Raw genomic sequence first — 12,853 nt, 5'->3', positions numbered from 1 at the left:
ATCATCGGTTTTTATACACCTTGCCAAGCGCTGGATGAAATCCTTGTGGCCCGAGTGACCGCCTTCTCAACCGTGGCATGTCGATCTGAATTTTGAAACTTTCGAGCCCTTTTTTCCTCCGATCTGCTTCAGTTTTATATTCTTCAGTGCTCTGTGCCCCAGTCGCTTCTAATCATAGCCAGACCTGTTTCCCCATTTGCCTTTTTATTTCAGCATTTGTCATAAAATGAAGCAAATTATTCCCATCTCCAGAAACAATCTAGACTAATTAGTCGTCTAACCCAATAATTAGCTTTTTGTTTCCCTGTCTGTTTTCCTACATTATTGTTAGTTTTCTCCCCACTCTCAAGTTGTTGTTGGGGGGTTTTTTCCACACCATTACAGATTAAAATGAGACACATTTGCAGTTGATGGTGCATATTTCCCCCCCATTCGTTTATATATATATATATTTCCAAGAGGAAGCGACGCAATAGAAAAACTATTTCAAAAGCAGCCATAAACGCAAAGATAAATTAAGGAAATTGAATGAGCCACATTTGGAAAGTGGCAGTGAAGACTTAATACGCCATTGCTTAAGGTTAAATTGCAGCTGTGTGAAAGATTATGGGTTTGCCAACCCCTGAGAATCCAAAATTCAGGAGTAGCACTTGTTTTTGCTGAAATAGTTTGCTAAAGTTTCCAGGAAAACTTTCTAGGGATTTTCACAGTGAAGGTGACTCAAATGATGAAGAACTGAACTCTTGTTAAGGGATGTTTTTAAAAATATCGGGTATGTTTAACTTAGAGGAGAGAAAATAGAGGGGGCAGGTTAGACCAGGCCGTGGCACGACAAAACCGCGCTCGACTAAAGCGCGCCCGATTAAACCGCGTCGCTGACGTCATCAACAGGGCGACAACAGCCAGCGCGGAGAAAGAAGGGCGCTTTAAATAGCGCTTTGAAAGCAAGCCGATTCAAGTTAAGGTAAGGGTTAGGTTTAGGGTTAGCTTTAGGGTTAGCTTTAGGGTTAGGTTAAGGGTTAGGTTTAGGTTTAGGTTTAGGTTAAGGGTTAGGGTTAGGGTTAGGTTAAGGGTTAGGCTTAGGGTTAGGGTTAGGTTAAGGGTTAGGTTTAGGATTAGGTTAAGGGTTAGGGTTAGGGTTAGGATTAGGTTTAGGGGGGTTAGGTTTAGGTTTAGGGGTTAATTTTAGGTTTAGCGTTTACAGCGTGCTTCTGTCTCCGCGCTGTTGTCGCCCTGTGATGACGTCAGCTACGCGGTTTCGTCGAGCGCGCTTTAGTCGAACGCGGTTTTGTGGTGGAACCAGACCAGGCCACCTCTGGCTCTTTACATTTGCGTTGAGCTGTCATTCATGACAATGGCTTCCCAGTCAGCTGTTTTAATAATTTCCCTTTCCTCTCCCATGAAGTTTTGGGAAACTCTGGCAACCGTTCTTCCAGATCTCACGGGGAGGGACTCCTATATGTCCTTGTGCTACCTCTGACATCAAGACAGTTAGAAATACTGCAGGATCCAATCTGAGTCGGGCACCAGGGCCAGCGATTTAGGCTTCCAGGCTTTTAAAAAGTAAATCTTTGGTCCCAGTAGAAAGAGGACATTTCAGGGTCCTTTCGGTTACTTGAGGATTTATATATAAGGATATTTAGATAGATTAGATTAGATTAAATTAACAGATGGATGGATGGACGGACGGACGGACAGACGCATAGATAATAGATTAGATAGAGATAAATGGATGGATGGATGGATGGATGGATAGATAAATAGATAGATAATAGATTAGACAGAGAGAGATAATAGATTAGATAGGGATAGATAGATAGATAGATAGATAGATAGATAGATAGATAGATAGATAGATAGATAGATAGATAATAGATTAGATAGAGATAGAGAGAATAGATTAGATAAAGATGGATGGATGGATGGATGGATAAGTAAATATATAATAGATTAGACCGAGAGAGAATAGATTAGATAGGGATAGATAGATAGATAGATAGATAGATAGATAGATAGATAGATAGATAGATAGATAGATTAGAGAGAATAAATGAGAGATAAATAGAATAGATTAGAGATAGATAGATAGATAGATAGATAGATAGATAGATAGATAGATAGATAGATAGATAGATAGATAGATAGATAGATAATAGATTAGATAGAGATAGAGAGAATAGATTAGATAGGGATAGATAGATAGACGGATGGATGGATGATAGTTAGTAGATTGATAGATGGTAGGTAGGTAGGTAGGTAGGTAGGTAGATAGATAGATAGATAGATAGATAGATAGATAGATAGATAGATAGATAGATAGATAGATAATAGATTAGATAGAGATAGAGAGAATAGATTAGATAGGGATAGATGGATGGATGGATGGACGGACGGACGGATGATAGTTAGTAGATTGATAGATAGTAGGTAGGTAGGTAGGCAGGCAGGCAGGCAGGCAGGCAGGCAGGCAGGCAGGCAGGCAGGCAGATAGATAGATAGATAGATAGATAGATAGATAGATAGATAGTAGATAGAGATAGAGAGAATAGATTAGATAAAGATGGATGGATGGATCAATGGAGGGAGGGGTTTAGGGAAGGATAGCTGGATGGTTTATATATATATATTTATATATGTATATAGCATGTATATGTGTGTGCTGTGTATGTATTTGGGTTAATATACACTTTCTTTTGAGAGCAGGTAACAGATTTTCATTTTTAATGCATTGGGATTGTGTGCTCACAGTAAAGAAAAAAAAAGACAATAAAGTTTTCTCATCTTGCCTTGTGTACATTAGTAAAGAACTGCCAGGAATCAGCGAAGGTTTTCTACAAACCCCTTTTCCTTTCCTTCTACCCACAGGTCTCACCGATGAAGAAATCGACTTGGCCTTCCAGCAGTCGGGCACCCCGAAAGAGGAAACGCAGCCCCACAATCTACCCCCACCGTTGGTGCCAATTCAGTCCACACAGCTCTCACCCTACAGTAAGTGGAAGCCTTGGCAGAAACCGCTTTCCCCAGAATGTTCACTTTTCCAAAGCCCAGGTTTCTTAACGTGACAATTTTCACACGCTATTCTCCCATAAAGCTGCTTGCAAACCAACAGCTTTCAAAGGCACAAAATTGGAGGGAGACAGTTCAAATCCATTCACTTTTGAGAAAAAAGATGTGTCATCTACTGCTCCATCTCAAATGTCCAGTAATAGTGTCTATGTCTAAAGGTAAAGGTTCCCCTCGCACATATGTGCTAGTCCCGTGATGGCAAACCTATGGCGGGCATGCCAGATGCTACACGCAGAGCCTTCCCTGCTGGCACACGCGTTATTGCCCCAGGTCACATCTCCGTGGTGTTTTTTCCCCCCTGCAAACAACGAAACAGAAGCTTACGAAAGAAAAAGAACTTACCTCTTGCAGTGCTGCCGGTGTTGGGATGCCCTGCCTCCCGCCGGTCAGCTGTTCTTTGGGTCTCTGCTGCGCATGCACGCATGCCTGTGCACCTCCACATTCATGCGCTCGCATGCACCTCTCAGTTTGGGCATGCGCACACCTGCAATTTGGGCACTTGCTGTGTAAAAGGTTCGTTCCCAAACTCTAGAGGGCGGTGCTCATCTCTGTTTCAAAGCTGAAGAGCCAGCGCTGTCCGAAGACGTCTCCGTGGTCATGTGGCCAACAGGACTCAATGCCCGAAGATGCACAAAACGCTGTTCCCTTCCCACCAAAGGTGGCTCCTATTTTTCTACTTGCATTTTTTTAACGTGCTTTCGAACTGCTAGGTTGGCAGATGCTGGGACAAGTCGCGGGAGCTCACTCGGTTACGCGGCGCTAGGGATTCGAACCCGCCGAACTGCCTCCCTTTCATGTAGCTTTATTTCTGGGTTGTTATTTGGCCTTCTTGTTTTTCCTGAAGGGCTGAACCAAGAGCCAGTTCGTCTTCCGATTGAAGAGAGAAGTCTACATCTCTTTCCCGGCGATCCGAAATCTCTTCGTCTTCATCTCCCTTTCTCCAAAGTTGGAATTCCTCCCGATTTCCTGTTCCAGGCCGACGCTGGGAAGAGACGCGGGAGAAATCTCCGACCACTCATTAGCCCCAATAAAGACGTCGTGAAATGAACTATAACTCCGTCCCCTTGCAGTAGCTTGGCTGTTCTCCCTGCTCGGGGAGCTAGAAATGAAATTAATTTAATTGTGTGCAACAACTCAGACGTGCAGTAAAAGTTACTCCCTGTTGGATCCGAAAAGTAATTCAAACCGTCTTCTACAACGGGTTGTTTTTTTTTTCCTGAATCGAGGAAAAGACGGTGGTAGCTCAGTTCACTTCACAACGTGGTTTTTTTATACAATCGGTGACAAAGGTATTAGTCAACTGCCTGCATGTAGAAAGACAGGATGTCAGGGAAAACGGCTGGCTGAGAATTACAAGGTAGTCCTCGATTTACGACCCAACCTTTCAGTTGTTAACTGAGGCATTTTTAAGCGAGCCTTGCTCTAATTTTACAACCTTCCTTGCCCCAGCTGCTAAGCGAATCACTGCAGCTGATAACCTCGTCACCCGGTTGTTAAGGGAATGTTGCTTCCCCCTTGACTTTGCTTGTCAGAAGGTCGCAAAAAGGGGACACCACAATGGTCATAAGTACGAACCAGTTGAATTTTGCGCCTGTGTTTTGATCACGTGACTGCGGGGATCGTGCAACGGTCGTAACTATGAAAAAGGGTCACTTAAGTCACTTCCTCCGCCTCCCCCCCCCCAGTGCCGTTGTAACTTTGAGTGGTTATTAAATGAACCGTTGCAAGTCGGGGGCTACCTGCCCAAACACAGAAGATTTTTACACGCTGGAATTTCTTGGGCCTTCTGAAAATGAATCACGATTCGCTTCAAAGCTGCACCTTTGAAAATGGAAGAAGGAATTGACTCTTTAAAAACATTTTCAAGAATCCACCCTGTAGTAAATGAATAGTCCGATTCCGCCCTCTTTGTAGGACCAGGAAGGATGATGAGTTGTTGTGTAAAAAGCTGGCAGCTACAAGTGAGTGCCTATTTAACTTATAGGCGGAGCACATCATGAGGAAGGCGGGGCTTATAGGCGAATCAGGAATTAAGATTGCCGGGACAAATATCAACAACCTCAGATAAGCAAATGATGCCACTCTCATGGCAGAAAATGAAGAGGAACGAAAGGGTTCCACCACAAAACCGCGTTCGACTAAAGCGCGCTCGACGAAACCGCGTACCTGACGTCATCACAGCGCGACGAAAAAAGCACACTGTGAACGCTAAAGCTAAAATTAACACCTAAACCTAAACCTAACCCCCCTAAACCTAACCCTAAAACTAACCCTTAACCTAACGCTAAACCTAACCCCAACCCTTAACCTAACCCTAACCCTTAACCTAACCCTAAACCTAACCCTAACCCTAACCTTAACCCTAACCCTAAACCTAACCCTTACCTTAACTTGAATCGGCTTGCTTTCAAAGCGCTTTTTTTCAGCAACGCGCTTTAATCAGGCGCGCTTTAGTGGAGCGCGGTTTTGTCGTGCCACGGAACGAAAGAGCCTCTTGTTGGGGGTGAAGGAGGAGAATTCAAAAGTTGGCTTGAAACTCAACATTAAGAAAACGAAGACCATGGCATCTGGCCCTCTCCATTCCTGGCAAATAGATGGGGAAGAAATGGGGGTAGTGACCGATTTTATTTTCCTGGGCTCCAAGATCACCGCAGATGGCGACTGCAGCCAAGAAATCAAAAGAGGCTTGCTCCTGGGGAGGAAAACTATGGCAAATCCAGACAGCATCCTAAAAAGCAGAGACATCGCCCTGCCAACAAAAGTGTGCATAGTCAAGGCGATGGTTTCCCCAGTTGCAATGGATGGCTGTGAAGGTTGGACCGTAAGGAAGGCTGAGTGCCAAAGAATGGAGGCCTTTGAACTCTGGTGCCGGAGAAGAAGACTCCTGCATTGAGTCCCTTGGACTGCAAGGCCATCCAACCGGTCAGTCCTAGAGGAGATCAACCCTGACTGCTCTTTAGAAGGTCCTAAATCCTGAAGAGGAAACTCAGATACTTTGGCCACCTAATGAGAAGGAAGGACTCCAAATACACCAAGGGGAGGAGGAGTGGGATAGAAGGAAGAGGGGTAGAGAGGGCGGGAGAGAGGATGGGAGGGAGGGTGAGAAGGAAGGGAGGGAGTGGACTGGGAGAGAGGAGTGGTAGAGGGGGAGGGGAAGTAGGGTAGAGGGGAATGATGGAAGGAAGATAGTAAGTTGGAGAGGGGCGGAAGAAAGAGGTGTATGGAGAGCGGAAGAGGTATATTGGGTTTCTATTTGAGTTTGAGTTTTATTTTATTTATATTTCTGGGGGTATTGCTGACAAGAGGAACTGCTGTGATTATTGTTTAATGTTATATGGCCCCGGTTATGCACAGTATATATGTGACTGTATGAAAATGAAAAATGGAAAATAAAAACATTTTAACATGTAAAAAAAAAGAATTAAAAAAAAAAGAGAAGGAAGGACTCCCTGGAGAAGAGCCTTATACTGGGAAAGATGGAGGGCAAAAGAAGAAGGGGACGGCAGAGAAGAAGGTGGCTGGATGGAGTCACCAAAGCAGTCGGCCTGAGCTTCAATGGACTCCGGAGGATGGCAGAGGACAGGAAGGCCTGGAGGAACCTTGTCCATGAGGTCGCGATGGGTCGGACAAGACCTCACAACTAACAACATAACCCCCAGGCCTCTTTGTGACCAGAGTAGATACCAGTTCACTAATGAATCAAGCACACTCAGGGCGTGTGCAAATTGCGAATCAAGCACACTCAGGGTGTGTGAAAATTTGTGCGCACCACCCGCGTGACAGTGAATTCCCCCCCCTTCACATCTGCCCTTCCTGTCAAGAGGTGTCAAAACTCTTTCTTAAAAAAAGAGAAGAAAAAAAAAACCACCTCCAACTCCTTGATTTTGATTAATATAGAGAAACAAGACTTGAGCTGACTGATAATAAAACTGATAAATGACAAGCGAATTACTTGTAGCGGTAATTTATTACGTAAAATATCTTTTATTTGACATGCGATTAGTTGGAGGGAGCATCACTCAATCTGACTAGTTTAAACAGGACCTCCTGACTAAGAGGAGGATGAAGGAAAAGAGGAGGAGGAGGAGGAGGCAAGGAGGGGGAAAAAAATCTGCTATCGACATTTATGAAATGCTGGTGTGATGGCTTTAAGTATTTAAATGATTGATAGAATTTATATAGTCTTTCTCACCCTCCTCTCCGAACCCGCTTCATTACATAGAAATTCTGGGGAGTTCCTTAGCCAAAGTGTGTGGAGAAAGTATTTGTACCGCCTTCTCAAGATGACCTGAATTTTTTTTACAATTTTCCTTGTGGGTTTCCCCCCAAAAAAGGGATGGCATCGGAAGGAAACAGGTGTCTTTTGCAAAGCATCATTCTAAATCTCGAAAGAGAGAATAACCAAGTTGGAAGGGACCTTGGAGGTCTTCTAATCTAACCCCCTGCTTAGGCAGAAAGCCCTACACCACTTCAGACAAAGCATTATCCAACATTTTCTTTAAAATTTCCAGTGGTGGAAATTCTACAACTTCTGGATTCAGATTGGATCCTGCAGTATTTCTACTGTTCTGATGTCAGAGGTAGCACTTCCCACCAAAGGTGAGCTTGTCGATCAGAAATTTTAAGTAGTTTGGAGAACCAGTAGCGGAAATTTTGAATAGTTTGGAGAACCAGTAGTGGAAATTTTGAGAAGTTTGGAGAACCAGTAGTGGAAATTTTGAGAACTTTGGAGAACCAGTAGTGGAAATTCTGAGTAGTTTGGAGAACCGATAGCAGAAATTTTGAGTAGTTTGGAGAACCAGTAGTGGAAATTCTGAGTAGTTTGGAGAACCGGTAGCAGAAATTTTGAGTAGTTCAGAGAACCAGTAGTGGAAATTTTGAGTAGTTCAGAGAACCAGTAGTGGAAATTCTGAGTAGTTTGGAGAACCAGTAGTGGAAATTTTGAGTAGTTCAGAGAACCAGTAGTGGAAATTCTGAGTAGTTTGGAGAACCAGTAGTGGAAATTTTGAGTAGTTTGGAGAACCAGTAGTGGAAATTTTGAGTAGTTCAGAGAACCAATAGCAGAAATTTTGAGTAGTTTGGAGAACCAGTAGTGGAAATTTTGAGTAGTTTGGAGAACCAGTAGTGGAAATTTTGAGAAGTTTGGAGAACCAGTAGTGGAAATTTTGAGAAGTTTGGAGAACTGGTAGCGGAAATTTTGAGTAGTTCGGAGAACTAGTAGTGGAAATTTTGAGGAGTTTGGAGAACCGGCAAATGCCATCTCTGGCTGGCCCCAGAGCGGCATGGGAATGAAGATTTTGCAGTATCATTCCCCTGCCACGCCCACCAAGTCAGCCCACAGAACTGGTAGTTTTTTAAAAAATTGAATTTCACCACTGGCTAGCGGTTTGATTTTCCTTTCCTCCCCCCTCCCTCAAGCATTGCAGCCAGGAAAAGCAAATGGCAAAGTCACACACACACATATACACACATACACACACACCCTCCGCTTCAATTAGTTCTTCCCTTTCTCCTCGGCCTCTTTTATTTTTTGCCACCCGACAAAATTGTTTCACGCCTGCCGAAAAAATGCGCAAAATGGCATTTCGGCTCCTTCTCTTTATAGACTCCCTGAACTTTCTGAAATATCATCCCAGTCCCTTTTCATTAATAATGAAAACCAAGGGGCAATAAAATGTTCTTAGCAGGAGCATGATGGGAACAGAGGGGGAGATGGAAGGGGTGAGAGGCCAGCGCGGGGGTGGGATCGGGTGGAGAGTCCCACAGGTGTCTCCGGGATGTGTGTGTTTCTGGAGGTCAAAGCAGTAGAGATCGGGGGACGGGGACAGGGGGGGAGGCGGTCTCTGCCTCCCCAAATTATTATATAAAGATGTCAAACTTCTGCGACGGTCACAAGACCCGAATTGAGGTAGATGTTACCAATGAAAGGTGGGGATGGGAACGCAGGCGACCCTCGACTTGCAGCCGCAGTGGAGTCCCGAATTCCAGTCGCTAAGTGAGGTGAAGGAAGCTTTGCCCCCGTTTACGTTGTTAAGCGAATCACTGCAATTGTTAAGTGAACCGTGCCTTCGTCAAGTGGACTCTGCCCCCTCCCCCCTCCCCCACTGATTTTGCTTGTCATAAGCCAGCCCGGAAGATGACATAATGGTGATTGTCACATAAGCCCAGGACAGGGTGAGGGCCGTAGATACGTGCCAAACACCCCCCCCCCCCGGATTTTGATCACGTGATCACGGAGATGTTGCCAGGGTCACCAGTGCGAGAAATAATTCCTAAATTAATTAAGTTGTAAGTCGAGAATCTACCTCTACACACCCCATTTCCCTCCCCCCCCCCAAATCGGATCTCCAACCTTTCTGAAGATATTTCTATCCCTCCTTAAGGGAAACAATTGAAACACTTAAGGAAGGGGGTCAGCAACCTTAAAACACTCAAAAGAGCCATTTGGATCCGTTTCCCACAGAAAAGAAAACACCAGGAGCCACAAAACCTACCGGGGATCGAAAAGCTTAATAAATTGCGTGCCGGCAGGTGCCGCACATTGGCGGTTTGTGACACATATTTCGAGCGACAGGGAGCCACAGCAGAGGGATGAAAGAGCCACATGCGGCTCCAGAGCCTCTCTTTGCTGACCCCTGACTTAAGGGGTCGGGGAAGGAGATGCCTCTGTACCTTTCTGAAGACACGTGACTTCCCCTCCCTCCCTCTGATATATTTCTTTCTTCCTTTCTTTGCTTGCCTGCTTTTCCTCCTCAGGTCCCCCCGGCTCCAGATGGAGAGATTATGGTGCCCTCGCAATTATCATGACTGGCATTGCAATCGGTTTCCCACCAGCTTTACAAGGTAAGAGGTTCTGATTTCCTCGGGGCGAGGAAGCCAAGCCACCCTTCAACCCCAGCTTCTCAGAACGGGCATTTCGTTTCACCCTCCTGACTAAGAGGCGTAAAATGATGGGCCTCTTTGCGAGACACGTTCATAGACATTGCCTTCCTCACTCCCCTGTCCTCTCTTGTAAAGACAGAAAATGTTTCTTCTTGCCGTATTTGAAGAGCTGGAGCTGTTGTGGCCCGCCGGTGGCCAGCGGTACTGGCCGCAGAGTCGGAGTGTGTGGAGGTTGAGTGAGGGCCAGTCCTGGGGATTGAGGAAAGACGAGGGTTCTACACCGGAGGCAGAGAGGGAGCGAGGCAGAGGAACAGCTGGAGCCTGTTTCCAGTGTGCGTATGCGCAGAGCTGCCAGAAGACCAGAACAACTAAGAAAGCTAGACCTTGGAGGTGATTGGCCCTCCCATAGGAAACAAAAGGGGAGCAAATGGGGAGGGGATTTTTGCAGGAAATTTGTTCCTTCGGTCGTTTCAAGAGTGGAAAGTTCTGTTTGTGAGTATAATTTTGCCTTGCCCTGCGTTTGGAAACTACCGTATTTTTCACAGTATAAGACACACCGGAGTATAAGATGCACCAAGATTTTGAAGAGGTAAATGTAAAAAAAAAAAAAAAGGGTTTGCTTTCTGCAACCTTCCCCCCAAAACCCATTTTTTGCGAAAACGGGCTCCCCCCCCCAAAAAAAGGGGATGAATAGCTTTTAGGAGACTTGTAGAGTGCTCCGGGGTGTGGGAGCAAAAAACAGCCCATTTTTCATGAAAACAGGCCCTGTTTTTTGTCAAAAAAAGGACATGGATAGCCTTTAGGAGACTTAGAAAGCGCTCCTGGGGGCTGGGGGGACAAAAGCGAGCAAAAAAAGGTCTGTTTTTTGCTTATTTCTGCCCTTCGCCAGTCCCCCAGGAGCTCTCTGAAAGCCTCCTAAAAGCTATGCACAGCCATTTTGGTGAAGGGGCAGGGTTTCAGGAGGCAAAAATGCTGTATTCAGTGTATAAGACGCACCCAGATTTTCAGCCTCCTTTTTGAAGGAAAAAGATGCGTCTTATACTCTTAAAAATACGGTAGTTATCCAGCAGCTCTCCATACGGAGATAAGGTTTTGTGTGGATAAACATTCCTTTGAAAGACTGTTTGCTAAACCTTGCTGAGTGTGAATGAAAGGAATTCGCACTCGTGTAAATAAAAGGGGTTTTGCCAGGACCAAGACTCAGCTTCTTGCTTTTTAAGGAAGAAGCTGAGTCTTGGTCCTGGCAAAACCCTTTTTGGGGGGGTCAGAACAGGATGAGTATCTAACTCACCCGTTTCCTTCCCGTTTCCATGGATCGTAGTGGCATGTCTTCCCAAATACACCTCTGTTTCTATCAGCTGAAGATACAAGCACGCTAATTCTACAAGCCAGATCCTCTCCTTTGGCAATGTATTCCTTTCAGTTTTGGTCCCTGTTCGCATGGGGCGCGTTCTTGGGAACGCCAAATAAAGGCACCCTATCGCAGTGCCCGTGCGGTTGCGACAGTGGTAAGAAGCAGAGCTCTAGGTATTAAAAGGAGTCCTGTCCCCATTTTCATTCATGAAGTGTTAAGGGCTGTGCAAATTCGTACACGCAGCAGAGACCAATAGCTGTATTATTAAAAGTGCAGAACATATTTCCCTAGGCACTTCCGTTTGGTGGTGGGCCTATTTTATTTTTAACGTAGTAAACTCCCTTGAAGAATTACCCTTTAAAACGCTCTCTCTACACCTGTACTTTTAATGCCCTTTGTAGAACGAGGAGAGTGCTAGAATGAAGAGCTAAACCGCTCCCTTTCTGAACTAAATGATCCAAGCCTTATTGGGGAGGGGGTTGAATGCTTGCACAGCTGAGCTGAAATTCCTCTTGGGGCAGAGACTCTCAAGAAGAATGTACCCTGCTTTAAAAAAGATAAAGGCTCCCCTCGAACATGAGTGCTAGTCGTTCCCGACTCTAGGGGGCGGTGCTCATCTCCGGTTCAAAGCCCAAGAGCCAGCGCTGTCCGAAGACGTCTCCGTGGTCATGTGGCCGGCATGACTCAACTCCCGAAGCCGCACGGAACGCTGTTTCCCTTCCCACCAAAGGGGGTTCCTATTTTTTCTACTTGCATTTCTTTTAACGTGCTTTCGAACTGCTAGGTTGGCAGGAGCTGGGACAAGTCACGGGAGCTCCCTCCGTTACGCGGCGCTGGGGATTCGAACCGCCAAACTGCTGACCTTTTCTGATCAACAAGCTCAAGTGTCTTAGCCCCTGAGCCCCCGCGTCCCTTTTGGGGGTGTGATATGCTTGGCAACCTCCCATCGATTTAGGAATTTGGGTAGCCCGGTCTGGATTTTGAACCGACTCACCCGCCCGCCCCTGTCGCTTCCCCTCCCCTCCCTTTTCGGCAGAAATACCTGCTTCCTCTGATCGTGGGCGGCAAGGAAGACAGGAAACAGTTGCAGAGGATCGACTCAAACATCTCCGAGATGAGTGGCAGCGTGACGCAGACAGGTAAGAGATTAATGATCCCATCAGCTCCTGCCCCTCGCAACCCCCCCCCTCTCCCGGCGCCTGCCCCCCCTCCCTCCGTCCCTCGCCTTCATTCCTTCCTTCCCTTCTCCCCAACCTTTTCCTCCCATCCCCACTTTTATGTGGCGACTTCATTTATCTGCTCTGAGAAATCTGTTCACATTTGCAAATGAAGCCCGCCGTCATTTCGGTTTAATTTGAAATTGCTTGTTTACTGTCGGCGCGGCCTCAATTAATTATGTTTTTACCGAAAGGCTCCCAACCTCAGAATATTAATAAGGGGAATAAAATGACAGCCTTTTCGAAGGGGGCTGTAAAGTTCATTTTTAATTTCTGCTTCTGGGGGAGTGTTTTCTTTGGGGTCGGGTGTTTTGGTTTCACACATGCACGCACA

General features: G+C 45.7%; 1 protein-coding gene across 1 annotated transcript in view; it reads left to right on the top strand.

Annotated features, from left to right (window-relative positions):
• PEX14 (peroxisomal biogenesis factor 14) overlaps positions 1 to 12,853 on the top strand; it is a 137,227-nt gene that overhangs the window by 112,556 nt on the left and 11,818 nt on the right. Inside the window, 4 exon segments of the mRNA XM_087702442.1 lie at positions 2,866 to 2,988; positions 9,823 to 9,893; positions 9,895 to 9,909; positions 12,339 to 12,441. Coding sequence (XP_087558568.1) covers positions 2,866 to 2,988; positions 9,823 to 9,893; positions 9,895 to 9,909; positions 12,339 to 12,441 — 312 coding nt within the window.

Source organism: Thamnophis sirtalis, unplaced genomic scaffold, assembly GCF_051295495.1.
Source record: "Thamnophis sirtalis isolate CommonGarterSnake01/CBP01778 unplaced genomic scaffold, rThaSir2_p1.2 scaffold_15, whole genome shotgun sequence".
Lineage (NCBI taxonomy): Eukaryota > Metazoa > Chordata > Lepidosauria > Squamata > Natricidae > Thamnophis > Thamnophis sirtalis.
The sequence above is the reverse complement of the archived record's forward strand: the minus strand, read 5'-3'. Positions and strand labels throughout refer to the sequence as shown.